The 27,050-nt window shown below is 38.9% G+C and overlaps 2 protein-coding genes and 1 long non-coding RNA gene across 5 annotated transcripts in view; 1 reads left to right on the forward strand and 2 right to left on the reverse strand.

The window, feature by feature from the left end:
* Positions 1 to 571: 571 nt before the first annotated feature.
* LOC136568638 (uncharacterized) lies at positions 572 to 1,506 on the reverse strand. Its single transcript, XR_010785269.1, has 3 exons — positions 1,437 to 1,506; positions 1,156 to 1,268; positions 572 to 679 (listed from the first exon to the last, which is right to left on the reverse strand). It is a non-coding gene; the product is annotated as an uncharacterized lncRNA (long non-coding RNA).
* A 156-nt stretch (positions 1,507 to 1,662) lies between these two features.
* Positions 1,663 to 2,655, forward strand: MED18 (mediator complex subunit 18). The gene is made up of 2 exons (XM_066569251.1): positions 1,663 to 1,808; positions 1,982 to 2,655. The coding sequence occupies exons 1-2, from the start codon at positions 1,736 to 1,738 to the stop codon at positions 2,533 to 2,535; spliced, it is 627 nt and encodes a 208-aa protein (XP_066425348.1). The 5' UTR covers positions 1,663 to 1,735; the 3' UTR covers positions 2,536 to 2,655.
* Positions 2,656 to 8,190: 5,535 nt separating this feature from the next.
* CERT1 (ceramide transporter 1) overlaps positions 8,191 to 27,050 on the reverse strand; it is a 79,860-nt gene continuing 61,000 nt past the window's right edge. For 2 of the 3 annotated variants that reach the window (XM_066569052.1, XM_066569054.1), the window contains 11 exons: positions 22,938 to 23,030; positions 20,240 to 20,326; positions 19,225 to 19,317; positions 18,569 to 18,646; positions 14,209 to 14,304; positions 13,390 to 13,522; positions 13,191 to 13,261; positions 11,700 to 11,828; positions 10,825 to 10,954; positions 9,426 to 9,562; positions 8,191 to 8,301 (listed from right to left, as the gene is read on the reverse strand). In XM_066569052.1, coding sequence (XP_066425149.1) covers positions 9,435 to 9,562; positions 10,825 to 10,954; positions 11,700 to 11,828; positions 13,191 to 13,261; positions 13,390 to 13,522; positions 14,209 to 14,304; positions 18,569 to 18,646; positions 19,225 to 19,317; positions 20,240 to 20,326; positions 22,938 to 23,030 — 1,038 coding nt within the window. In that variant the 3' untranslated portion in view covers positions 8,191 to 8,301; positions 9,426 to 9,434. The remainder of the gene's footprint in view (positions 8,302 to 9,425; positions 9,563 to 10,824; positions 10,955 to 11,699; positions 11,829 to 13,190; positions 13,262 to 13,389; positions 13,523 to 14,208; positions 14,305 to 18,568; positions 18,647 to 19,224; positions 19,318 to 20,239; positions 20,327 to 22,937; positions 23,031 to 27,050) is intronic. The other variant, XM_066569053.1, reaches the window with a different exon arrangement.

Below are 27,050 nucleotides of genomic sequence, written 5' to 3' on the forward strand. Positions count from 1 at the left end.
ACTACCTCTGGTACATCAGGGGTGACACAAACCATTACTGCTCTGGGAGGGCACAATTATGCCATTTCTCATTTGCAGGTCTTTGGCTTGTAACAGTATTTATATAATTTTTCTGGGGGGTGGCAGGGAATACCACCACTGTATAGACACTGATAAAGGAAAGATAGACATACTGTTCATGTTCTGTGTGGCCTAAAGGTTTGTTACACAAAAAAAAACTGCTAAGAGAAAGTCACATTTATAACTCTATTTTGGGTATTGACAGGTACAAATTCAGCTGGTACATACTGGGCATTTTCATCACTTTTTGAAAACAGAGGCTATTCTGCCTAGAAATGGTGCACACCCTACCAGGCCCAGATGAGATTTCTGCCTTTCCAAACCAATGAATCATATGTGTTGCACCTCTGGTAACAGTTTTTAACCCAAAATGCTGCAGGAGCTGATGCCTGGCACCCAGCTCCCCAGAGCATCAGCCCCTTTGCCGTTGCTGTAAGAGACAGATTGGAACATTTCTGGTGGAGATTTTACACAGAATTTATTGCATGTGCCACCTCTCTCTGGGGAGGGGTGTGGGTGCAGCCAGGATGACCCCTGGTGGTTGGTCCTGCCTGCTGGCCTCCCATTCTCCTCTACTGTGCCCCCTGTGCTGGGGTGATGCCCTAAGGTAGCACAGAATCTGAAAAATATAAAAGCCAAAACCAGAGGCATCAGGGTGAGGCTGGCAGTGACCCCTTTGAGAATTGGGCCCCTCAACATTTGAGGTCTCAAGATTTGAACCAAACTTTGCAATGTTTTTGGTTTTTTTTCAGTTGTTAATCAGAAGCTGTAGCTTAACAGTTATGATGAAGCAATTGCACTGTGAATGTTGTGTCTTTTGTTTTGAGGAAAGGAGAAGACAATGCCAAGATAAATGGACTCTCTGGATGCGAGCTGCCAGGAGTGAAGTCAGCAGGAGTGGGCAGTAAGTGAGGGAAGGTAATTCCAGCAGTGGATGACCGTGACCACTGTCTCATTGACCACCAAACCCTGATCCAAAGGGGAGGGACAACCATGCCTGGAAGAACCTAAAAGGGCGCTTCTCTTGGAGAAGCAAGAGATACAACTAGCAAATAGGGTTTGAGTACTAATTAGGAGAAAAGTCACACAACTTACAGACAACAAATGCTGATGCCTTTGTTTGTTAAAAGGTATAAATAGCGTAGAGGATTCATGATCACAGAGCCAGCCTTTCGTGGGTTACCTCCTGATTCCCGGCTTTGAGCAAACTAGAATAAAAGACAGAAATACAGTATCACAGAATCGTTAGGGTTGGAAGGGACTTTTGGAGATAATCCAGACCAACACCCCTGCTGAGGCAGGGTCACCCAGAGCGGGTGACACAGGAACATATCCAGGTGGGTTTTGAATGGCTCCAAAGAGGGGCACTCCACAACCTCCTCGGTAGCCTGTTCCACCGCTCCGCCACCCAGGGGATAAGGAAGTTGTCCGGCAGGCCAAGCGGAGGTGGAAAAACCCGTGTTCCGGTCCGTCCTTGGCCGGTGTTCGCTTCCGGAACCCGCCCGGGCCGTGTGAAGGAGCGGGGCCGGGCTCTCCAAAACCCCGCCCCCAGCGCCGTCCCCGCCCCACCCTCAGCCCCCGCCGGCCCCGCCGAGCCGCCAGGGGGCGCTGCTGCCGCCTTGCCCGCCTTGCCCTCCGCTGTCGCCGAGGCCGCGGGGCCGGTGCGGAGCGCACGATGGAGGCGCCGCCGGTGACCATGATGCCCGTCACGGGCGGCACCATCAACATGATGGAGTACCTGCTCCAAGGTAGGCGACTGCGTGACCGAGCAGCGCTGGCAGCGGGGGGGGGGGGGGGGGGGGAGGGGGTGGGGTGCTGGCGCCGCGCACGGGCGGGCCGGAGGGCGCTGGGACGGGCGCGCTGCGGAGGGAGCGCAGCTTGGCCTGTGGGGGAGGCGATGGTCGTGGCGCTGTCTCCGCAGGGAGCGTGCTGGACCAGAGCCTGGAGAGCCTCCTGCACCGCCTGCGCGGGCTGTGCGACAACATGGAGCCCGAGACCTTCCTGGACCACGAGATGGTGTTCCTGCTGAAGGGGCAGCAGGCCAGCCCCTTCGTGCTGCGCGCCCGGCGCTCCATGGACAAGAGCGGGATGCCCTGGCACCTGCGCTACCTGGGACAGCCCGAAATCGGCGACAAGAACCGCCACGCGCTGGTGCGCAACTGCGTGGACATCGCCACGTCTGACAACCTGACGGACTTCCTGGTGGAGATGGGTTTCCGCATGGACCACGAGTTCGTGGCCAAAGGGCACGTGTTCCGCAAGGGCATCATGAAGATCGTGGTGTACAAGATCTTCCGCATACTGATGCCAGGAAATACGGAGAGCATTGAGCCGCTCTCCCTCTCCTACTTGGTGGAGCTCAATGTAGTCGCGCCAGCAGGGCAGGACATTGTTTCTGATGACATGAGGAACTTTGCTGAGCAGCTGAAGCCTCTAGTACACCTGGAGAAAATTGACCCCAAAAGACTAATGTGATTGAAAATCTGGGCCATTAAGGCATTGTTTTTGTGTTTCAGAAAAGGATGTTTTTCCAAAAAGCTTTTTTGTGGGCAAATCAAAGCAGGGAGAAGGGAATAAAGTACTATATATCAGTTTTGGCAGTTGTAATAACTGAGTGGTTTTTTCCTTCACTTGTGAATATGAACAAAAGTGGACACTTTAAATTAGCACTGTCAAAAAAAATCAGTAAATGTTAATACCGACAGTTTTCCTTCTCTTGCATAGGAGATAACTTTAAAAGCCTATTGCCTAACACTAAAATGTCAAGACTTACTGTAATTCATCCCTCTGTGTACCCAGATCCCACTGCTGTCTTTAAGTTTTTTAGAGCACAATTTGTGTATCCTACCTAGTAATCCAAAATTTTTCTTTTCAGTAATAGGTGAAGTTAATATCGTTTAATGCAAGAGGTGCTGTTTCACACAAGTATAAACATAGAATCTGCTATATAAAAGAGCTACTAACTGTACACCTCTTCACCAAAGCTTATATGACAGGAACAGCTACTTGTTAGGGAAACTGTTTCTTCTTATGTAACCAAAGTTAGAATTGGAAGAAAATCTAGTAATATTAACATTTGCAAGTGGTTTTCACATCTGTCGACAGTGTTCCATTATTTTCACTGGAATTGGTTAGGACAGTCTTAGTTAATAAGAAAGTAAATTACCAGGTACTTTTTATTACTGAATTTCTCACAGCTGACAGCTATATTGAATATTGAAATGTTAAGTGCTTTATATTAAAAAATTTATTCACAATTTTTCATTAAAAATGTATTACAAACAAATCATCATCTGTTAAGTTGAATTACTGATGATTTTGCTTAGCACCTCTCTTGATAGTAGGATGGTTAGTTACCCTAGTAGTGCTGTGATAATTCAGTGTTTTTTGAATTAAGTTTGAGAGTTTTCAAATACAGTTCAGTCAAATAAAAGCCAGGAAAGATAAAGGAGCTCATTTAAATTTCTCAGGTTCTTTGCAGAGGACAACCATTTCACCCACTGTTAAAGTGTCCAAGCTCTGTCAGAAGCGTTGCCACCCTTCGGCACCCCAAGTGCTTTATGAAACAACTAAAGCCAGGGGCCACTCTCAAAAGAAGCTTCGAAAGGTTTTAAATAGCTACATTTTCAATTGGATCAGTGCTGCAGGCTGCAGTGTGGGGCGTGGGGAGGCCTTGATTACTGGGGTGGTATTGGAGCACGCTCAGGCTGAAGACAGAGCAGTGATTTCCAACAGGGCAGCAGTGAAGCATCACCAGCATGACTGCTCATTACCTTGACTACAAGTATTTTGTGGAGGGTACAAACACACCTGCGGTTCTGCTCATACTTGGGCACGACTCACCCTCACCAAGACAGCACACTATCCTGGGCCTCTGAGCTGGAATTCTCTTATATACAGGGCATAACTTCCTAGGAGCTTCCTAGGCTGTTCCACAGTTGAGTGACAGTCTTATCCCAGCAAATGGGAATTGTTAGGGCTGTTGTCATATTTTGCCACTCTTGGCACTAGTTAAAAATCACTGGCTACAACTTGTACAATCTATGGTTTATCTCCTGGCACACAAAAGTTTAGGAAGTCTTGTGGACGACACTAGGTCTAACTATTGATTGATCCAAATTAATAAATAATAAAAAAGTTTTTATTTTTAAGGAGAGTTTAAACCCTGAAAACTGCAGCAATCCTCAGTATCAGGCTTCCTTATGCTGATGGTAGTCCATGCATAGAAGAAGCAGGTGTGCAGAGAGAAGAGCTTACTGCATCAATGGCTACAGCTGAGGACACTTTCAGGTTGCTAATGCTCAAAGTGTGTCCCTTTCTTCTAACAAAATGTATTTTTCTCCTCCTATAAAACTTAGCCTGTCAAAGGTGGAGACAGAAGATGATTAGTGTTAGTAATTCACACCAGTAAATCGTGTGTCATAGCCCTAATTATCATTCATCATCCAGGGTCCAATGATACTGGAGTTACGCAGAAATGCTCAATCTCTTTACTGGAAAGTATCTAATTTTTAAATTATTCACATAAATTATGGTACCATGAATGTGAAATGTGGTTTTTTTTTGGGGGGGGGGCAGGATTTCTTTTTGCCAGGTAAAATAGCTGCATTCTCCAAGGTGAGAGGTTACCTCAGGACCCTCTATTTTTTGCAATATATTACAAGAAACTTGATACAGCTGAGCTTAAGTTTTGATTCTGTTAAAGTAATGCCTTCTGTTACTTCAAACTGTTCCTCTAGTCCTGCCTGTAAGGTTTCTACAATTTTCCTGATTGCTATATAAAGAAGTAGAAATCACTGTAACAAATAAAGGTAGGATAGTTATTGATCTATTAGGGACCACTTACTTCTACTATTAAGAAAAGTTGCTCATGGAAGCTTATCTCAGTTACTAAAAATTACTCTTACTTTGGAAAAGCTGTAACTTTATGCTTTAGCCCATCTTAGTCCTGGGTTGCTGTTCTTCCCATGTAAGCTCTCAGAATCTTGTTATTCCATACAAATGAAGAGCTGACATACTCTGGAAGTGCTCTGCATTATGACTACACTCTACCAGGAGCACCTTTAAACACCTCTCTGATTGCTTGCACAAAATGAACTTCTCAATGTGTAAACTAATGTGGCATTCATGTTTTCATCTCAGTGATGTCACTAACACAAGTAAACTGCTTTCCTGTTAAATGTTTTCCATGCACTAGAATATTGTATATAATTTCATTCATGATTTAAAAGTTGGTTAAAAGGTAAGGTTTCTCCAAATATTGGAAAGTTAAAAACAACAAGAAGCCAAGATTTTTCTTCATAATTTTTAATACTTTTAAATTTTAAATACTGGTTTTAAATTTGTGATTGTAACATGTAAGAGCCAACTTCTTTTAATTTTTAAAATTTATCATTAGGATCATAAAGCTATTATAGAACAGTTACAACTCTACACACTCAAGGTACTCAAAAATATGATTCATGTTTTAAGTCTGTAAATGAACAGTGGCAATTCAAATACAGCATTATCTGTACAACTTGACAAAAATACAGGTGGACAATCTGATTAAAGAGAATCTGCACAACTTCAGATAAGCCAGCTCAGCCCAATTAAGTAAAAGGTAAGGTTTTTACAAAGTGCATCACATTTTTCACAGATAAATTTGTCAAAGATTTTCAGGTTCTCAGACAGAACAACAATGACCATCTCATCTTCATTCCTAGTACAAGTTCTATCAAGTTATATCCTTCAGATCTAGTTTGGCAACATCCAAATTTTCCAAACAGATGCAGATATCCAGAGAACAATATCCTATGATTGCTGCATTTTCAGCCTTTTGAACTGGTTTAGCTTACAAAACAATCATTCTAGAGTCAGAAGCTGCTTCTGAAAAGACCACCACAGCTGTGTTAACACTCTTTATCTGTTAACAGGAGGAAATTAACTCAGAGCACACAGACATGGCAGTGACTGACAAGAGAGATGGGCTCAAGAGACAGGGAAAATTGTATAAAACCATAAAAGCAACATCCCTTCCAGAAGAAAGGATCTAATGGCTACTCACACAAGGACAATATGAGAGGCCTACTGCCTTTTGAGATTACTTTTCCAGAGGTCCATTAATAATGATTTCTCAGTCACGTAACTCCTTCCATAGTCTTTAAAAAGCCTCTTACAAATCTGATTGGGCAGGGCTAGCTACAGTGAAGTACCAGTGCCTTTATCTAAAAGTAAAACATACTCTTTACAAATAGTATCTGTAGTGTCATTTTATTTACAGAATAAATCGCAAAAGTACATCACATTTAGTGCAAATGCAACTAATGATATAAGTTTATATACTGCTTTGTAAACTTTCCATACCTTTGTAAAATAAAGCTATCCTATTAAATTAATAAACTTGCCCGTGTTCCAACAATTACCAGAAATGGCAAATAAGGAGTTAAACTCTTTATATTTTGGACTTTTTTTTTAAGTTCCCATCAGTGGCTATGGTGGAATGTACCACTGCTTGGTGATTGTAAAAAGATGACGTACATTTTGAGGTATAAGATTTTGTTTTTTAACATCGGTATATAAAATGCTCACTGGTGATATAGTAAAGATGTACAAATTTTCATCTTATTTGCCTTGCTAACATTACCATATAGGCACTTTTCTACATATTCAAATGAACAGAATAACTCTGTAATAAGGCATATTCCATGCACACCATTAGAGAAAGGCAAATAAAAAGGGAGGAGTTATGGAGCATGAAATCTGCATGCGTGTGTAATCATGTGTTAGATATGGTTTCATCTCTACAGAGAAGATGAACAGAGACATTTTTCAACACTGTGCAGATCATATTTACTCATTTAACCAAATCTTCACTAAGTTACTGTATTATATCTCTTTTCAGGCACCTAGCACACTAAATCAAATAAATCTGACTTTCAGCTTTCTTTTAAAGAAAATATATCTGAAACTTTTTTCCTCAAGATACCCAGTTTAGTGAAACACCGAGCAGTTTCTGAAGAGTTTCCAACTATAGGACATGGATAAAAGACCTCACAGTCAGTACTAGCCCAACACAGTCCTCTCTTAACAAGTATCTCCTGAATCAAAGGCAGGCAAACATCTGACATTTAAATTTTCACAGCAGCTAAAGGGAACTTTCCAGTAAGAACTATGCATTCTTATAGCTCTGATGGGTTTTTGATCAAGAGGCAAATAATTTTCTACATGAACCTCATAGCACAGCTTTATTGAGATGAGGAAAACACATGCAGGATCTGAAAATAATGTACTCATCCTCAATCTAGACTGGGAATGTTGTTTTATGTAATCCAAATTATTTCAATAAATATTATACTGTACCTTCTCACAGCTTTGGGAAAGCCCCAGATATAATCCAAGAAAGCAGTCCACAGATAGCATGGACAGATGTCTCCTAGATTTTAGGCAGTCTCTTGCCCTCTCATACAGAATCTTTCTAGGTATTTCTGGATCATGTTTAATAACAAAAATTATGCAGCACATATTACATAACTAAAAAATACAATAGAAATATAAAGATATCTGGAAAAAAATAAAGCTTTTCACACTCTTACTCCTTCAGAACTAAAGATCGTCATAAGAGTAAGACAATAGAAAAGGCAAAGTCATAAGGATATTGACAGCCCTCAGATATTAACTGGCATTTTATGTAACAAGATGATTCATTATAGAAACCAGCAGCAATGAACTGTGATTATACAAAGCAAAATAAAACCTGCCAACAAGTTACCAAGGTTTTACTGAAGCCACTCCTTTCAACAACCCCAAAATATCACACAGATTTTTGTGCATATAAAGCACATACAGTATGCTATATGTGCATTTGTCTCTTGTGCTTTTTACACATGCACAAAAACTGCACAAGTATCTTAGGAAGGTTGACAATGAAATTCTACAACTTGTTTAAAATTAACACAGTAGCCCATGTTGGTGATTCAAAGTTGCACTTTTCTTCCTCTAAAGCAAGCAAATAAAAATAGAGCCATATACATGTTATCAATACATGTATTTATAATTGCACACTGATTCAGCAAGAAAGTTAGCAGGAGAGAGCTATTGTTAAATATTCAGCCCCATGGTGTTGCAACACTTCTTCACTTCAGTATACAAAGCCTAGAACCTGGGCCATAAAAAGACTGTAGATCCTTCGTTCCAGCATGGAGTGCTCCGTGCACGGTCACTTCTCCAATGTGGAATGCTCACCCAGTCTTGTTCTGATTGCTGCAGGTAAGCAAAGAAAAGAATACAGCACTGAAAAGTTTGTATACTGCGAGTAAAATGAACTTGTTAAACACCTTAGGTATCATCAGGACTGCTATGATCATGTGCTAACTGTTGGGTTGTGATGCCATGTTTCTAATGCCTTACTTACACTGCTTCTCTAACAATTTAAATTTAAAATTGTGAATCATTACAGGGATACCTGTCACAGAAGAATGAAACAACTAAGACTTTTGGAGTCTGACACAGTAAACAGAACCCAAAAATAGAAGTAACCTATGTCACACATAGAAAAAGTGATAGAGACTCATCTTCAAATGTGACTGAATGATGCTGTAACATTAGCACAACTAACCAGAATTCTGTGGTTTGACATGACACTTATAGAAAATGAAATACATAGCAGGAGTCAAAACTAGCAAAAATAAATTAAGCCTTATTTAACACTAAGGGGCTCAGATATCCTCAAAGTGATCAAGAAATCCTCTTCTAATGTCATATCATCATCTAACTGTTCTAAAAACTTTTAGCCAATAACCTATACCATAAACAATACTTCAATTGACTTCAGAAAGCATCTGGAAATCCCTGTTCTTTCCTAGGTTCATCAGAAAGGAAGAAAAACTTAAGTCACAGTCTTCTAAATATTCTAGTAATTCATGTTGGTCTGTCAGTGAAGTTCCATTAATAAAAATCCTAGGTCAAACTATTTTGTCAATATAAAAGAAAACTGAAATGTACTCATAGTCTATGAAATATGCAATTGTAAGTAGAATTTAAGTTATAAAAACCTCATGAGGCTCTAGAGTAACTTCAGTATGTATTTTTTCAGAACAAATGCAAAATGCCTGTAATAGTTGAAAAAAACCAGTACTTCATCCTATTTTACTTCTATATAAATTGGACACGTATGCAAAAACTTGCAAGATGAACCAATAGAAGTCTATGAAAATTAATGCTGTCTAACTTGTGCAGCCTATACACACAAATTACATGTTTTTAAAAAGTATATTGCATGCTAAAGCAAGCACTGAAGCCATGCTAATCATGGAAGACATTCCTAGATTGCATACTTTCATTTGGCCTTTAAAATGGTGAATCAAAAATTTTAGAAGTATTTATACCTGCTAGTACTAGAATAAAATAGGCTTTCCTGCTGTCTTCTCTTGCACGTACGATGTAAAACGCTTTAAGAACTTTGGATATTCTCGTTTAGCCACTGCCCGTAACACGGATGCTGGTGCCCATCCTCCTGGGTTCACTACAAGTAAACAGGAAGAAGGACATTGAAATAAAGCAACTCCACTAAACGCTGAAAAAGTAACTTTTGTTAATTACTCCTGCAACTCTTCCTGAAGTAACAAGAAGGAATAACCAACAGCAGATTTTTTTATGCCCCTAGGCTCGTGTTGTACTTTCTGTTTGTAATACTCAAGCTCAGTCCAGATCTATGATGCCATTATTTAGAAAACATTAAATATACTGTATGGTGAGTCTTGGGAAAATTCCTGAATAGAAGAGGATATTCTTTATGGGCTTCCAAGAAACAAAGAGAAAGAGACTTGAGTGATTTCTTGTTTCAAAGAAAGCAGAGTCAGTCTTAACTTTTCAATAATTACTGCATTTGGCTGCAGAACTGCCACATAGGCAACACCCTGCAAATGATTATAAAGCATTTAAACATAACTTGAATTGATTTTTAAATACATTTTCATTCACGGGGAAAGTATGTTGCTGAAAAAGCTATCACTTCCCATATAGTCACAGTTCAGAATGTAGCAGTGAAAACATACTTTTAAGTAATTTGGAAATGTTAAAAAACAGTAAAAAGCCGAGTGAGCTACCCTTGAAGTGCTTTGTAGCTCTGGGAGAGAAGATAGTAAGCATGTCTCTCCAATACTAGAATACATTTCTAAACACTGGGTACAGCAACAATACAACTTGGCTTGGACAAGTTTTCAGTCAATAAAAAGGATTCTATCAGCTAAAAAAAATTAAGAAATGTAGACTGAATTATACAGCTTGCAAGTGTCTTTATACAAAATGTATTTACTTGTATTTACTCCTTCCTATCAGGGGATAAGATAACTGCATCTTTACTATCAGCAGCTTTTCAGCCTAATGAGATTAACTGGGAGAAAAAAATTACAGTAGTACATGACAAAACCCAACATATCATTACTGAAACTAAAAGCTATGCTAACTCATTCCAGTTGCACACATTTCTGCTCACCTTCCTCCACCCCAAGGCTATATACTTAGGACTGAGCTACACAGCTCTTCCATTTATTCCTCCCAGAGTACCACATAATGAATGATCCCATTCACCAGTTCATGTAGCACCTTAATTTGAGACCTTTTGAACATGATGAACACAAAGGTGATGCTATATATAGATATAATAGAAAGGGGAAAAGGCATCAAGCCTTTTTTCTTTTTTTCTTTTTTTTTTTTTGTGCCAGTATTCAACTTCCCAAAATTAACATCTATCATGAATGTCATACTGAAAAATTTTATACTTACCATTAGCTACATACGTAATCTTGCACAGAATGTTGTCCCTGCTTATTTCCTTGTTGCCCTCTGGTGGGCTTACTAACGTCTGACAAATCATTGCAATATTTATTTTGGCACGGACACAGCGATTGTTCAGCTGCCAAAAATATGAAACATTGTAAGCTTTAAACTAAATTTGTTTCAGCATACTTGAGTATGAACATCTTTTTATCATGAAGTCTAAGACATGCTAGAGGCTGTGCTTCTGAGAGTCTTTACATGGATGTAACGTGAAAGTGAGTAAAGTGATACATGGTGGATAGGGAAAGGATCTAAAATGTCGGTGAATCTTAGGTTTCTGCTTGCTTAACAAATTAGAAGTGAATTACTTCAACCGTTGTGACAAATCAGTAAAGAAACATTTAAAGAATAATGTATCAGCATTTACAAATAACAGTTAACTTTTCCTTTAAAAGAAGGCTATGGAATAGCAATTGAAGGAAAACAACCATTGCTATTATCTCACAGAACCAAGGCAAAACTGTAAAATGGAGACTTAACCCTATCTGTAATTATACAAACCTACTCCTATATTTGACAATGCTGAAGAGATACTGATTTGATTCCATACAAAATAACCTCAATTCTTTAAAATGTTTTCACATCTCCAGAAATTTTGCTTCCATTCTGCTGTAACACCTTAGATCATCCAACTGAGAGATAGGACAAGAAAGCTTTTGGCTAGGAATGCCTTCATCAAGTCATTTTACCACCTGGTTTAAATTAACTGTATTTTTGTAAAAACCCTCCATTGCCCTCACACTATCACTGCAAATGCATTACCATGGGAAGAGAAAAACTACCTTAAAAGCAGAACTTCACAGAATCAAAATAATACTTACAGGAGCACTGTCATGTTCTACAGAGAAATTGCACACAATCCACGTTTCTGGATCATTTTCACTGAATGCTGGTATCTTTCTGATGGCAGACAAATAGAGCACATCCCTTTGAGAGGCTGGCCACACTCTCTGCAGAGAAACAGCTGAACATAAGCTTTTGCAGGTTTAACAACTCTCCTTATTTAAAATTAAAAACCAAGCAAGGCAAACCAGGTCAGTTATATTATTAAGTTAAAGTATCTTCAAGTTAGTAATTTCATTCTGAAAACTGAAAGAGAACATAGTTGTTGTAAATAGGGAACAAAAATTTCAGGTTGGCTACACTTCATACAAAAAAAATTAAGGCAAAAGTTTAAATGCAGAACACTAAACTGCAATGTCTTTGAAATGCAGAACGCTAAACTGCAATGAATTTTTCAGTTAAAAAAATAGGAATAGGCAGTTACCCTCCTGTACTATGAACCTCAGGTTTGTGTTTTAATTAATACTTGTAAACTACAAACTGAACTAATGGTTAGGTGTATAGGGATGCATCTACAGTTACTTATGTCTCCAGAGAAGAGAAAGGAGGGATGTATTTGAAAAAAATATTACCTCAAAAAGCTACTACTTCAGTAAAATAGATATAGCAAAACTGATATTATCCAAGAGAAAGTTTTAGAAGTGAAATGTGACAAAGTGAAAGTTTTAGAAGTGAAACTGACAAAATAAAATATACAGAACTTATTTTCCTGACATTCAGTAGGAGAAAATGTGGCTTTTACCACAACCAATACAGATGACACAACTGTCTTACTCAAAAGAGTAAGTTATGAGTCTTCTATTAAAGAAGTTTTAATGTAACTGCACTACTGGTAAAATTATCAAAGAAAAACCTTTGTTTTAACATTTGAATATACTAATACTTAGAAACCTGCAAGACTAAGGATGAGTATGCAAATTTTATTCCTATAAATTTTTCAGATCTTTGCATTTCAGTTTGTTGGGTTGTAATTAAAATGAACATTTTTATAAACTGACACCAGAACCATTCTGGGGGAAAAAACAATTAAGGTACAAGAACAAATGCTGTACCAACAATTAAAAACACTTGCATTATAAGGTGATATGTCAACTAATTGTGGTGAATGCTAACCTGCATTTTTGCAAAAAAACATCTGATACAGTGGTGTAGATTTCTTCCTTGTAGTCAGTGGTGATTTATTGCTTCTGTTTGCTTTGGATGAAATCTGGCCTAGCTGGCAGTGATATAATCATGACATAAAAAGCAGGCCTCACTTGCTACTACAAGCTCTATCAGACACATGCATAACCAATTATGCTCTCAAGAAAAGTCTGAAAAATTGATGTAAGTTGCAGTTTAATAGAGAACTTGTTCTGGAATATTGTCCAGAACAGTATTTTAAGTTGTTAGGCCAGTAAAGTATTCAGAATATTGATACATGCATGCTTCAGATGTCTCAGTAAGGTATGCAAATGAAGTTTTATTACCTTATGTGTCTGGTAAATGATGATTGCGTTATCAGCTAAATTTTCCACAACATGGAAATTTTCAATTGTTGCTAAAAGGGGAGGGGGGGGTGGGGGGAAGGAAAAAAAACACATCAGTGAACAGTCACAGAAAATAGGACAGTGCTACAGATACTATTTTTCCTGATAAACCTTCAAAGCTGAAGAACCAATGCCTTACTTTCCCAGTCATTACGAACATCAACATTCCAGAAGTAGTGGCAAACTTCATGTCCTGTTACCCCTTTAACAGCATGGGTTGCTTTCAAAGGATCTAGAACTATTCCGTTTTCTTCCACTTCTCGTCTGTATACCTAAAACCAAACACAAAGAAAGATATGTAGAATAGAAGCTGTCAAAACTGTTCATGTTTTAATTATTTAAATTTAATCAGTCTTAAAAAAACCTGAACTAACAAACCACTTATCTAGAAGCTTATCACATGAATAATTTGCCATGAAAGTGTTCTCTGGTAACATCCATTGAAGACATTCTTATGTGGCAATTCACATTAAAATACCAGTACTTTAAGGATTCTACTCCAAAAATGATTAAGCTAGCTTATTTATTACTATCCACATGGATTTATAATCATGGTGGAGTAGCCAACACTCTAGCTTGTTACCCTTGTTATTTTTGTACATAGAATTTACCCACTACTTTGATACCAAGCTTTATGTAGGACAGAGTAAGAAAGGAATTTGTAAAGATGAATCTATTGCAAGAGTTACACAGATTTTCATATGAATAAATAGATTAGAAGCCACAGTTCTCATGGACCCCAGTCCCAACCTAAACAGTGCTATTCCCAGAGAGAAGTTACAACAGCGTAACTTGCTGATTGATACTATTTTTAAAAATCATAACATGATTTAGGTTGGAAAAGACCCTTAAGATCACGGAGTCCAGCAGTAAAGGTAACACTGCCAAATGTACACTGGAAGTATCTGTCTTCACAGTGTATCATCTTATACAAATTAACCAAACCTGAAACATTTACCTTCATTTCTCCTTCTTCTACCACTAGCTGCCAATTGGCATCTCCTCCTACATCTTGCAAGGAATACGTCATGTGGTTTCGTACCATCTCTTCCACCTGTAAAGAAAAAAAACCAGGCATTTTTAATTCATTCCTTCCATGTTTTAGGGGAGATACTATACAGCATTGGAAGTCACAAGTTAATGCTTCAATTCCTGTGCAGGAGCTAAATTTAAATGAGAGAGCTCTCTGTTAGGTTAGGAACAAACAAATAATGCTGGCCTTTGGAAACAAAAGCCAAAATTTTGATTCAAATTCCAACTTCCTCTTTTGTGGGTACTTCCTAGCCTGCCTTTGTGCCTTTAAACTGTCAAACCTCATCACTTCTACCTAAAACAGTTCTTTATTTCAGCAGATAGGAACTGCAGGTATCTCTAAGTGGAATTACAATACACTATAAGATATTCACTGGAAGAGCATTTTAAAAGCTCAACAAAGGCAGGGGATTAGGGAGGAAAACTGACAAGCTCTAAAAAGCAAATGCACATGAAAAGTCATATTGGAAGAGCAGTGAAGAAAACAGTCACAAGCAGAGCATGCCTCCTCTGTTTCAGAGGCATCTTTGCACAGTTGACAGTTAGGAAAAAAACCAGAAATGCCTACACTCAAAGGATTATGATGGTACAGAGATTCTATAATTACAAAATGCTCATTTAAAACTTATTTTGCTAGCAGCTGTGCCTTTTTTTTTACAGCCAAATATTTGCTGTATTTTTATCAAGCTAAGTGAATATCTCATTTTTTATTCTATACAATATGCATGAAAATGGGTACTGGGACAGGAAGATGATGCTTATTTTAGATCTAATACATTATTCTGTTTCTTTGGTTCCCCACCCTTTTTCCTAATGCCGCAAATAAAAACAGAAGCAAATTCATAGGGTACCCATTGCTATGTAATGCTTCAAGTATTTGAAACACTTTAATAACTTTTTTCCACCCAAAAGACAGATGACTACTAAAACTTGTCACAGAAAGCAAGTCCATGTGATTCACAGCATTTTCCTGAACTACTTGAAATATCTTTTTTTTTTTTTCCCCAAAAGAAAAAGCACTACAAACAAAATTAATTAAATGACCAACACAAAGATTAGTTGAAGTACAACTTGAAGTGCACCCCGAACCCCAGGGTGCTTTTGCATATCTTACAAAAATATGAAGCCTAGTTTGCAGTAAAATATGTAAAACATATCTGAGCAAGTATGAAAACAAGTAGAAAGCAAAAGTAATATTAATTAATCTTTTTTTAATATGATACAGAATTGAAAGACGTTATTTACTTTTAATTTAAGGCAGTAATTTTGTTTGTGCTGTGTACTCAACAGGAAATACACTTAAGGCCAGAATCAAATAAAACTCTAGAATCACAACATGAAAAAACAAAATCCATTGGATGGAAATCCTAGTTTGTCTTAGTTTAACTAAGCATAGACTTATCTAGACAAGGCAAAGTTATCAATCCAGGTTTTGGGTGCTCTGGTTCTGAGCTTCAGTGAACAAAAAGCACCACCAAGATTTATGTTTCAGCTTCTAGACAAGCCAACTTTTGCTGCCAGTTACTACCAGGTTTCCTACAAAAGTTTTTTCCCTTTTTTTTTCCAGTGAAACCATGACAGTACAAACTGTAATGGTTTAATGATAATATAAATATATTTAAATAGCCCACATTCTTACCCAGTTTATATTTATAATATAAACTGGGTAAGAATGTGGGGTATTTAAATATTTAATGATTTAGCTCTAGGTCACGCTGCTTTAAGAAAGGAATCCTTGCTATGCTCTCAGCACGTACTTGCCGTACCTTCAGGCCCTTATGTATTTTCTATCCCACCTCTTAATTTATTAAGGAAAAAGCTGTGTTTACACATTTACTTTTGTCTTTTTATACTTTTCGCTTCATGTGTTAGATACAAAGGGATGAAGGAAATACCAAGGAAAGAAGAGCACGAGGCACCCACAGGAATGCAATCAGAACAGACTCCTGCTTCACCAGGAAATGCAGTATTTACACAACCTGCTTGTGCACATTGTCTGTACAAACTGTATTTAGTTATGCACTGGTCACCATCTGTCAACCTGCACCAATTTCAGAGGCACAGTCAAGATCCAAAGATTTTCTCCCACCTGAGAGGCTCACTCTTACCTCTGGGTTCCTAGTTGGCTACAAGAATGGTCTGTAAAAATACTTGCAACCTGTATGCCATACAGCTGTGATCTGAACTTTGAGTGGCAAGTTTTTCCCTTTAAAGGGCCTAAGAACAACTCAGAACCTATTATAAGGCTGACAGATCTTCAAAAGAAAGTCTGATCTGAACTCCCACTCAACTGGCAGAGACAAAAATGCCTTTCTAGAGACACACTGAAGAAACAGCTCCCATCAGAATACTTCTGTTTATACTTCTCAGTCTTAAAAACAGGGTTGCTAGTTGCTACTTGATCTTTTACTGATACCAACATTCCCTTCATTCACATCAAGTCTAGGGGAAAAAAAATCACATTTTTTAAGAACCAAGATACTAGTTTTCCTTCCTAAAGCCAAACTGTCAGCCTGGGAACAGAAGCCAATTTTTTATAAATTTTTAATAAAGTCTATAGTAGGTAGAATGAAAAGGTCTGCTATTTTCATCATGCTCTTTGTTGTCTTGTTCAGTAGAACTGAAACTCCAGAACAGGTGGACTGACTTGTTAGTCTGACAAAAATTTGGTTTAGGGAAAATACTTGGGAGGGTGGAACTGCATGTGGGGATATTCATACTTTCTGTAGTGAGGCCATTAACTTGAAAGTGGATTAGGATGCCCTCCATAGTTACTTTCATGTAGTATAATCCATGCAGCAGGCAAAAAAAGCAACTTTACTCCAGTCCATTTGATCCTGATACTTAACCACAATTTGCATTATTGTGATAATGATCTGGTCCACCTCAGATGTGTTTGCAAGTGATGTGTTCTGCAGTCACAGTGGTGCTCTACAACTCAGGTTTATCATATGAATACAGAAATGTTACCACAGGCATAAAACAGGTGAAAATGAGGAACACTTGCATATCTTGGAAAATATGAGTTCCCCTTATGCTGAATGATCTCTGCAACCACAACCTGACAGAGTACTAGCTCCCGTCTTGGCAATCAAACTTGCTTTCTGTTACTTGTTACTCCCTCACTTTATTATCCCCTCATTTTATTACCCCTCCTCCCAAAGAAAAAAAAACTTAGAAAACTAACTCAGCTACTGGAGTACCAGTAGATGAGCCTATCACTGTTGTGCAACAGGACTTGCATACTTTTTCCCTTGCAGTAAATTCAGATTTCAGAAACAAACTGGCTGCAAAAGGTCTTGGAATTTTAGTCCACTAGGCAAGTCCTTAAGTGTTGGTTCTGCTCCTGGAGCTGGTAGTAAGGTTTGCAGGTAATAAAATTCCAGGCTCTGTTAAAAAAAAGCTAAAATCCATTCCTGTTAGGAAAAAAAAAAGATTGGTCAGAGCTTTTAAGAAGAGCAAAAGAACAGATCCCAGAAGGAAGCTCCATATTCTCCATCACATATGGGCCACAGAAGGAAAGAAATAGCATGAATAACATATCTGAACCACTGTTTTCGAGATTAAAAAGCAAACACTTATCTAATTCTACCCTAAACAACCACCTTCCTATTAAGTACCTAAAGTAATTTTGTACATTACCGGAATGTCATTATGACAACATTGACATATTCAGGATATCAGACAATTTCTGAAGGACAAGTGATACATGAACACTTCAATATGATCTGTCATACCCACAGTCTTGTTGATCAACATGTTTAATGGCCTTTTGGTAATCAAACTAGTCATAGAAGTTAAAAATGGTAATAGTGAACCATAAGACTCAATGTATTAATATCATTACAAATCAACACTTCATACAAAAATCAAAGCTTTGATTTAAAAGCAAGAAAAACTATTCAGTCTGAAGCAAAGACCATCTCCAGCCTCTGTAAAACATGTTATTCTACTTTCATTATAACTAGAGATATAAAATTTTCAAACCATAGACATTTTTATTAATGCTACTGAAGTAAATCAAATAGTTTCACAAGATTTGGGCCTCTGCACAAGTGGTATGCATGCAAGCTGGATGTAAAGAAAGACAACCATTTAGTACAGGAATAGAGAACTCCTTTGTTTGTCTCAATGTACTAGTTTAAAGCAAGCAGTGTTTGATGTAACAAAAAATCAAAAACAAACAAACAAAAAAAAAAACCAAAAAAAAAAAACCCCAGATTCTAGAGAAAAGGATGATATAAGGCAAAGATATGCAACCCCCACTTGACACATCAATACAGTACCTGGGCGCTGAATCTGTGAACATCATCAGAGGCACTGACTAGATCAATGGAAGACATGGAGGAAGAGCGACTATAGGGCTACCAGAGACAGACAAAGAAAAAACCAAGTAATCAGAACAAAGGCACAACAGAGCGTTCAGTACCAACTTGCAAGCACAAGATAATGAAGAAAAGGAAAACAAAAGCACCATAAGAAGCAAGCACAGCAGCAAATGCTGATTTCATGCACCTATTATACATTATGCTCCCAGTGTAGCCCTGACAGGAGCATAGTGTTTCCAGTAACAGTCAAAAACAAGTCAACCGATCCTGATACAACCAACTGGATTATTATTTTTTTAAATAAAATCAGTTCAATGAATCCGGGTGAAGGTATCTTGAAAATACTGCAGTTAGCCAATTGGAATTTTTGCTTTTTTTATGCCTGACAAGCCTGATACAAGTAAAGAATATTCTAAGTAGTTTCACAAATCAGTATTTTTGAGCCAAGACAAAAAGCAGTCCTTCTTCAGTTCCAGCTACTGTTTTTCGAAAATGAGTAGGCTGCTGGACGTTACTAGAAACACCGAAAAAATCTCACCTACCCATACAAAACATTACATAGAAACAGCACAGACCAGCCCATTATTCTTAGAAGATCAGGTTAAATATCTTACTGTTTGCACAAATCGATGAGTCCCCACAGCAGAATATGCATCTCCAGAAGGTAAGGATGTTGGCCAGTGTAATCTAACCTTTTCGCTTTGGGACTGCAACAACATAGGTTTAATTATTATTAGTCAGCTGCTACGGGGTGGACTGTGAAACAAAGTGAGTCATGCTCAATCTACATAGTGACTACAACAACTAATGCTGTCCATGACAGGCATGAAGCTGTCATCCCACTGGAAATCTCAGTGAGTGGGCCTGAAGACTGAATTAATCTAAACTTCAAGGTGTATTTCTGAGTTAAGGAAAACACACTGGCAGCACTAAAGATCCATGTAGTGCTATCACAGTCACTCAAAACCTTTACTCGTTGCTAAGAGATTCCAACATAGGGTAAACTCTGTTGGGTATTAACAGGTCCACTAGAAAGTCTTCTAATTCTCAAGTCATTGTTATTCATTACATTTCTAAGCATGAATTCTTTTACGACAAAGGATGCATGACTTTGTTATTCCCTCTCATTTTATATGCTCTCAAACTCTATTTTCTGGAATGCATCTTATCCTTTTTGATATTTGTCCCTGAAGTGTATTAAAAAAATTAGTTAGTGAAGTACCCTGGCAGAACCATGTCTTTCCTATTCCATATATCATTGAAGTAAAAAGAAACTTCAGACCAATTACTAGATTTTGAGAGACAGTAGTATTTGATATTTTTATCTTAACAGGGCAGCAGTCACATATAGATAATTTTCATACAGGACATTTATTTAGGAATTAGAAACTAGAGACATTCAATAAACTTAGCACTTATACTGTTATTTTCTAGACAAGCTATGAAGTTACTATCTTAAAATTAGCATTAAGCTACTATTTTTTATTGTAAAAATAGTAAGGGGAATTCCCTGATCAGGGCCAGAATAAATAAACTAGAGCTTCAGGAGATACACCTCAGGACAGACTGTAAGACACAGAAGTCTCTCAGGAAGTGCTCATCATTAAGTAATTTTTCAAGTTTTAGTACCTGTTCTTCCATTTTATCCTGTCTGTCAAGAGCAGCTTCAACGGCATCAAAGAATTCTTCTTCATTAATCAGACTATTAGGACCCTCCTAGAGCATAAGGGAAAAACTAGTTAAAAATCCTGGAGACATAAAAGTTCCACTTCAATTTAACATCAGAAATACGTATTTACATTTTATATGTAACTGATGGAAGCAAATTTCTTCTACAGATCTCAAATATTTTCACCAATATTCTTAGATTACAAGTTCTCTGAAAACCTTTACTTGTTAAGGGAAGTGTCGTCCTCTAACAACAATTTAATGATAGTTACATAAAGAAGAAAAAACTCCAGGAAAGTGAGTAATAGTGTCAGTATGCTTTGACTCCAAATTTAGGACTTAATTAATAAATGTCTTCTCTTGAAAATGTTTACAGTGTCAGTAAAGTACATCTATTAACATAACTGTGTAGTTAGACTCCTCACAAGTATTTCAGGGCCTTAAGGCACTGTGTGTTCAAAAATACAACAAGGGAAGAATAATTTTGGATCTCTATTGAAAATTCTTGGAAACAGCAGTTTAACACTAAACAACAGGTAGAGTTAACTCAAGGATTGAAAACTCTAGTCTACTAATTAAAATGGTAATTTAATAAATTTAGGTTTACTGCATTTACTGTATTGTAAAACAACCTAGTCCTGCAAGTTAAAAAAACCCCCAAAACTGTGTATCAGCAGTGACACCTGGAAGAAGCAGCTGGGTTTGTAACCAAGTAGACAAAGTTTAACTTCCTATTTATTTCATTTACAGTGAACATCTCAGTGACAACAATTAATCTAATCTCAAGTACCTTACATAGCTGTACAGTACTATTGCTATTTCTCAGGCTATGACTTGAAAGTAGAAACGTGTTTCATTAATGTACATGAAAGGGTCAAGCTCACTGTATTTCAGGTGCACTAGCTTACATTAGTGTGGATGCCTCATCTGTGAAGTGTTCAAGGCCAGGCTGGATGGGGCATTAAGCAACTTGGTTGACTGGGAGGAGTCCCTGCCCATGGCATGGATATTGGATCTTTATGATCTTTAATGTCCCTTCCAACCTAAACCATTCTACTATTACTCTTCAAAAGTTGGTTTATGCATCTTAGAATAGAACTAAATACCTCACTGAGGAGAATGCTGATGAAATGCAATTTAACAGAAGCAAGGAACTTAAAATCAGAATTTGAAAACATAGTATTTCAAGTGGCAGTGACAAATTGAAAACTAGTTAAAGTTAAATGTAATTTTCTAGGACTATCTCTGCTGTCAGAGTTTTCATATTTTTGTTTTACTTATCTCTACAGCTGCACAAATAAAAAGGTAAAGTACAATTACATTTAAGCAGTATCAAATGTATGAGAAAGTAAGAAAAAACCAACAGAAATATCTGTAAGAAACATACTTCAGACAAAGGCAAAACATCAAAGGTTAAGATATATTTCCGCTCAAGAAATTAAGGACTGAGATTCTTTATACAGTTTCAGTTTCCAAGGTGAAAAAGTAAGTCTGGCATGAACACACTTGTAAATCATGCTTGCACTGGCTTGTGAAACTTCACTTTTCCTCTTTAAGAAACAAACAAATCTTAAATGTGTATTGTATTAGTGTAGCAAGGTTTTGGTAGCTGAAGTGGCTACAGGGGTGGCTTCTGTGGGAAACTGACAGAAGCTTCCCCCATGTCCAACTGAGACAGTGTAAGCTGGCTCTAGGATGGACCTGCTGTTGCCATTGCCCAAGGCCATGGCCATCATCTCTGCGATACTGTATTTAACAAAGGGGGAAAAAAACTGCAGCTAGAGAAGAGTGGAGTGAGAGTATGTGAGAGAAAGAGCTCAGTAGGTACCAGGTCAGTGAAGAAGGAGGTGCAGGAGATGCTCCACATGCTGAGATTTCCCTGCAGCCTCTGGTGCAGACCACAGTTAAACAGCTGTTCCCCTGCAGCCCATGGAGGGTCCATGAAGGAGCAGAAATCCACCTGTAGCCCAATGAGGAGCCCACACTGGAGCGGGTGGATGCCCAAAGAATCATGTGATCCTGTGGGAAGCCCACACAGGAGCAGGCTTCTGGCAGGACCTGTGGCCCAATGGAGAGAAGCTCATGCTGGAACAAGTTTATTGTCGGGACTGTGAACCCATGCTGGAACAGCCTGTTCCTGAAGGACTGCATCCTGTGGGGAAAACTCACACAGAGCAGTTCATGAAGAACTCTGCAGTCCATGGGACGGACTCTTGTTGGAAGAGTTCATGGAGAACTGTCTCCTGTGGGAGGAATCCCACAATGGAGAAGGGTAAGAGTGTAAGGAATGCTCCCTGTGACAAGGAAAGAGTGGCAGAGACAATGTGAGATGAACTGACCACCACCCCCATTCCTTTTCTCTCTGCACAGCTGAGGGGTAGAAGGTAGAAAATTTGGAAGTGAAGTTATACCCAGGAAAAAGAGAGGGGTAGTGAAAGGGTAGTTTTAAGATTTGATTAGTAATTAAGCGGTATTTCCCCAAGCTGAGTTTTGCCTCTGTCAGCAATTGGTGAGTAACCTTTCCCTGTCCATATCTCAACCCAGAAGACTTCCATTGTCTTTTCTCTCCCCTATCCACCTGAGGGGAGCAGTAGAGCGGCTTAGTGGGCACCTGAAAAAGTCACAGTGTTATAAAAAATTTCTAAAGTAAAATTCATACCTCATAGTCTGGCCCTCCAAAGTGGGACTTTTTCTTCAGTTCTGTCACAGCATTTTTGTATGCTTCTTCAATTCTTCTCCTTTTCTCTGTCTCCTGTAAAATTACATGACCATTTAATGCAGCAAAAATGAAATGTCAACATGCCAATAAATGGAACAGCCAGGGTAGTGTTTTCTCCAAGCAGCAACTGCAAAGCTGATGAATTTCTGAGTTTATTTGCATGTATGCATCATATGCGCCAATATACATGCATATATAATAGAAAGTTTGGGGAACTAGCTACCTTGAGGATACCTTCTAAGTCATGTGGAAGAAACCAGATCAGCAAGCAAAAACTGGTTTCTAGTTTAAGCATAGTTGTTCATGCTTCATTGGGAGTCATACTTTGTATCTGACACTTCATATAAACTTCCTTGACACAGATACTTGGGCAGGGATAACAAAGGGTAAAACTAAAACTGGTAAAAAGCTAACATGCTGAATGTAGTGATACACTAACAAGTTTGTATCTATAATTAGGGCAACGTGAATAATTTTGTGGATTCCATGCAGAGAGCACAACTTGATACCCTTGTCCAGTAACAGGTTGTGACTGTATTAGGTGCCAGTCTATGTAGAAACCTGATGGTGACTATATCATTGTCTATTTTGAATAAAATAATTGTAATGCCAAAATCAGACTAAGTCTAATATTGCCTCTACAAATTCCACATACTGCCAGATATTTTCCGTGAAAAAGCTATAAACACTTCTGAAATAGCTTCTGAAAAATCAGCTTTTTTTGCAAGATGTTTCTCTGTCCCTTTTCAAAATCACTTCAGATGAAATCAAGTTAAGTCTAACAGGTGGACATCACACGCTTCTTGTAGATATGGGTTTAATTATTCAGCAACCCAAACTGAAATTTAAAGATTCAGTGGAAAACCCTAAAGCAATATTGAAAAGACAAATTTACGAACTGGGAATTTGGTGCTAACATTCCCTCAAACACATTTTCCCATTTACAGTTAGGGAATACTTTTGATGTAGAACAAAGTAGCATAGTTTTACACACACACACACACACACACACACACACACACACACACACACACACACACCCCACACACACAAACAAACCACCACAACATTTTGATGGAGACAATATTGTCCTTAATTGTGACTGTAGGCTTTTCCTTTCTGAAGCAATCAAAGAGGCAGTACCTGCTAACAGGTGTCACAAAATTTTGCATGATTATCTTTTTTGAAAGGAACTGGAGAGTCCTGAAGATACATAAAGCATGACTTGAGCAAAAGTCACTGAGAAAAGTACAGAAATGTTACCAGATTTGGAATAAAAAACAAAACAGACCCCCACCTAAAACACAACTCCTTCTCCCACTCACTCCAAATCCCCATACTTTCTGTAATTCAATCTGCAAATTAGTTACAATTCACGTGTCAAAATACGACTCTCCAAATTTGCCAGTTTCTCCTGGCAATAATATTAGAGAAGGCAGAAACAAAAACAGAAAAATGCTGTAGCAGTCAAGACAACATGAAAAGCATCATCACAAAGACTTCATTGCAAGTAAAACAGTGGATCAAATACTAATGACAAAATCCTTTGTGTATAAAATGTGTATATATTTTAAGAAAAGTGTTTTAAAATACATTCACTGTATTATATACTGTACTGGAGACAAAAAGTCAAGCTCAAGATCCTAAGAGCTAATTAATTATAAAAGGTGGAAAGAAAAGCTGTAACTACAATAACTTTAGATAATACTACAATACACATCAATTTCATTCTGGACATTTGACTGTTTTGGTAGTGTAAGAAAACTAATCATATATCCTGTACTTCTATCATCGCACAATATTTATTTCCTTTTTAGAGAAGTTTACAGACAGATTCAAGAAAATCAAAAGGACAAAGATCTACACCACACCTATCTACCACGTGGAAAGCAATGTCTCTTGATCAGGCCCATAGTTATAAAAGTTACTCTTAAAAAGTGATGTTTAAGCACTAAAATGAAAAGATAAAACTAAACCAAAAGCAGCTCTACCACTCTGGAATAATGGTAGCAGAGGTATGAATACAGTCAATTGCTGTAATTAAGGGTGTAGACATCAAGGTGCTGCTCACATGGGTAGCATTTATGGGAGAAGACTGAGGCTGCCTTGTGGCAGACACAGGTGGCCCTTGCCAACTCCAAAACAGACTCACTGCAACACACAGGTTAGCCCAACCACCATGCATGTGACACATCTCTGAGGGAAAAAAAAAAAAAAGGAATAAAAAACACTCTGTGGAAAGAAGAATTGGAAGAAAAAGTGAGAAATCATGGAGATGCCAAGACCAAGAAGATGAGGAGGTGAGGAGGCGCATCTCCAGGGCAGAGAATATGTATGTCCAAACTGCAGGGGTATTTCCTGAAGGAACCACATCCCATGAAGATCTACATTGCAAAAGATTTGTTTTCCCAGAGGGCTGTCACCAATGGAGGCACTAGAGCTGGAAAAAATCTATGAGGAGGAAGGAATGGAAAAGATGAAGTTTTGGACTAATTGCAAATGCAACATTCCTCACCCTGCACTGCCTGCTGCTAGCAGGCAGTAAGTAAGGTTATGGAGCATACTACCTCAAGTGAGAGCACACTTGTGTACTGAACAATCAGCCAAGCCAGCCAGGGTTTGTGAAAGGCAGGTCCTGCCTTACCAACCTGAGCTTCTATGACAGGGTGACCTGCTTAATGGATGAGGGAAAGCCTGTGGATGTCGTCTGTCTAGACTTCACTAAAGCCTTTGACTCCATTTCCCACAGCAATATCCTGGAGAAAATGGCAGCCCAGGGTTTGGCTGAGTATACTCTTCACTACTTAAGAAACATCTGTCTGGAAGGCTGGGCCCAGATAGTGGTAGCCTTCCACCACTGCTGTTGGCAGGGCTCAGTATTTGGGCAAGTCGTGGTTCATATCTCTACGATGATGAGGCCAAGGGGATCAAGTGCACTCTCAGGCAGTTCACAAATGACACCAAGCTTGGTGGGAGTGCTGATCTGCTGCTTCCTGGCGGGCAAGAAGGCTCTGCAGAGGGATCTGGATAGGCTGGATCATGGGCTGAGGCCAGTGGTTCCAAAAGAGAGGTTCCACAAGGCCCAGTGCTGGGTCCTGCCCTTGGGTCACACCGACCCCAGGCAGCTCCACAGGCTGGAGCAGAGTGGCTGGAAAGGACCTGGGGGTGCTGGTGACAGCAGCTGAACATGAGCCAGGCTGTGCCCAGGTGGCCAAGAAGGCCAATGGCATCCTGGCCTGGATCAGCAATGGTGTGGCCAGCAGGAGCAGGGCAGGGATTGGCCCCCTGTATAAAGTCAGAAGAGGTGAAGCCACACCTGAAATCCCGTGTTCAGTTTTGGGACCCTCAGTTCAGGAAGGACATCAAGATGCTGTCCAGAGAAGAGCAATGGAGTTGATGGAGTGTCTGGAGCACAATTCCTGTGAGGAGTGGCTGAGGGAGCTGGGGCTGTCTAGTCTGGAAAAAAGGAGGCTCAGGGAAGACATCATTGCTCTCTACAACTGCCTGGAAGGAGGCTGTAGCCAGGTGGGGTTGGTCTTTCCTCCCAAGTTAACAAGCACAAGCAGAAGAGGAAACAGTCTCAAGCTGCAGCAGGGGAGGGCTAGACTGGATATCATCAGGAAGTTCTTCACTGAAAGGGGAGACAAGCATTGGAACAGACTGCCCTGCTCTGGCAAGTGGTGGTATCACTGAGCCTGGCAATGTTAAAAGAGGTGTAGATGTGGCAATCAGGGACATGGTTTACTGGTGCACCATTGGACTTGATAAGGTTTGAAGTCTTTTCCAACCTTAATGATTTTATGATTCTGGCAGAGGAGCCAACAGGGAAGGAATGAAGCTGATCTCAGGGAAAGGGGCAAGATAACTTATTCTACTGTTTGTCCTTCTGTTTCCCATTAACTTCCCGTTATTTTAAATCAGCAACAAATTGATTTTCCATGTGTCCAGAATGTTCTGCCATGTCAAAAACCAGGGGGCAATCTTCCTGTCTTTCTCTTGACCCATGAGCTTTCTCATTCTACTCTTCTACCTAATCCAGCTGAATAGGTGGTG

This window comes from Molothrus aeneus, chromosome Z (genome assembly GCF_037042795.1).
Source record: "Molothrus aeneus isolate 106 chromosome Z, BPBGC_Maene_1.0, whole genome shotgun sequence".
Taxonomy (NCBI): Eukaryota; Metazoa; Chordata; class Aves; order Passeriformes; family Icteridae; genus Molothrus; species Molothrus aeneus.

What these genes read in the sequence shown, in the direction of transcription:
- MED18 (XM_066569251.1), top strand. Translation starts at nt 1,736, where the DNA reads ATGGAGGCGCCGCCGGTGACCATGATGCCCGTCACGGGCGGCACCATC. An exon ending in GATGGAGTACCTGCTCCAAG is followed by an intron (nt 1,809 to 1,981) that starts GTAGGCGACTGC and finishes CTGTCTCCGCAG; the next exon opens with GGAGCGTGCTGGACCAGAGC.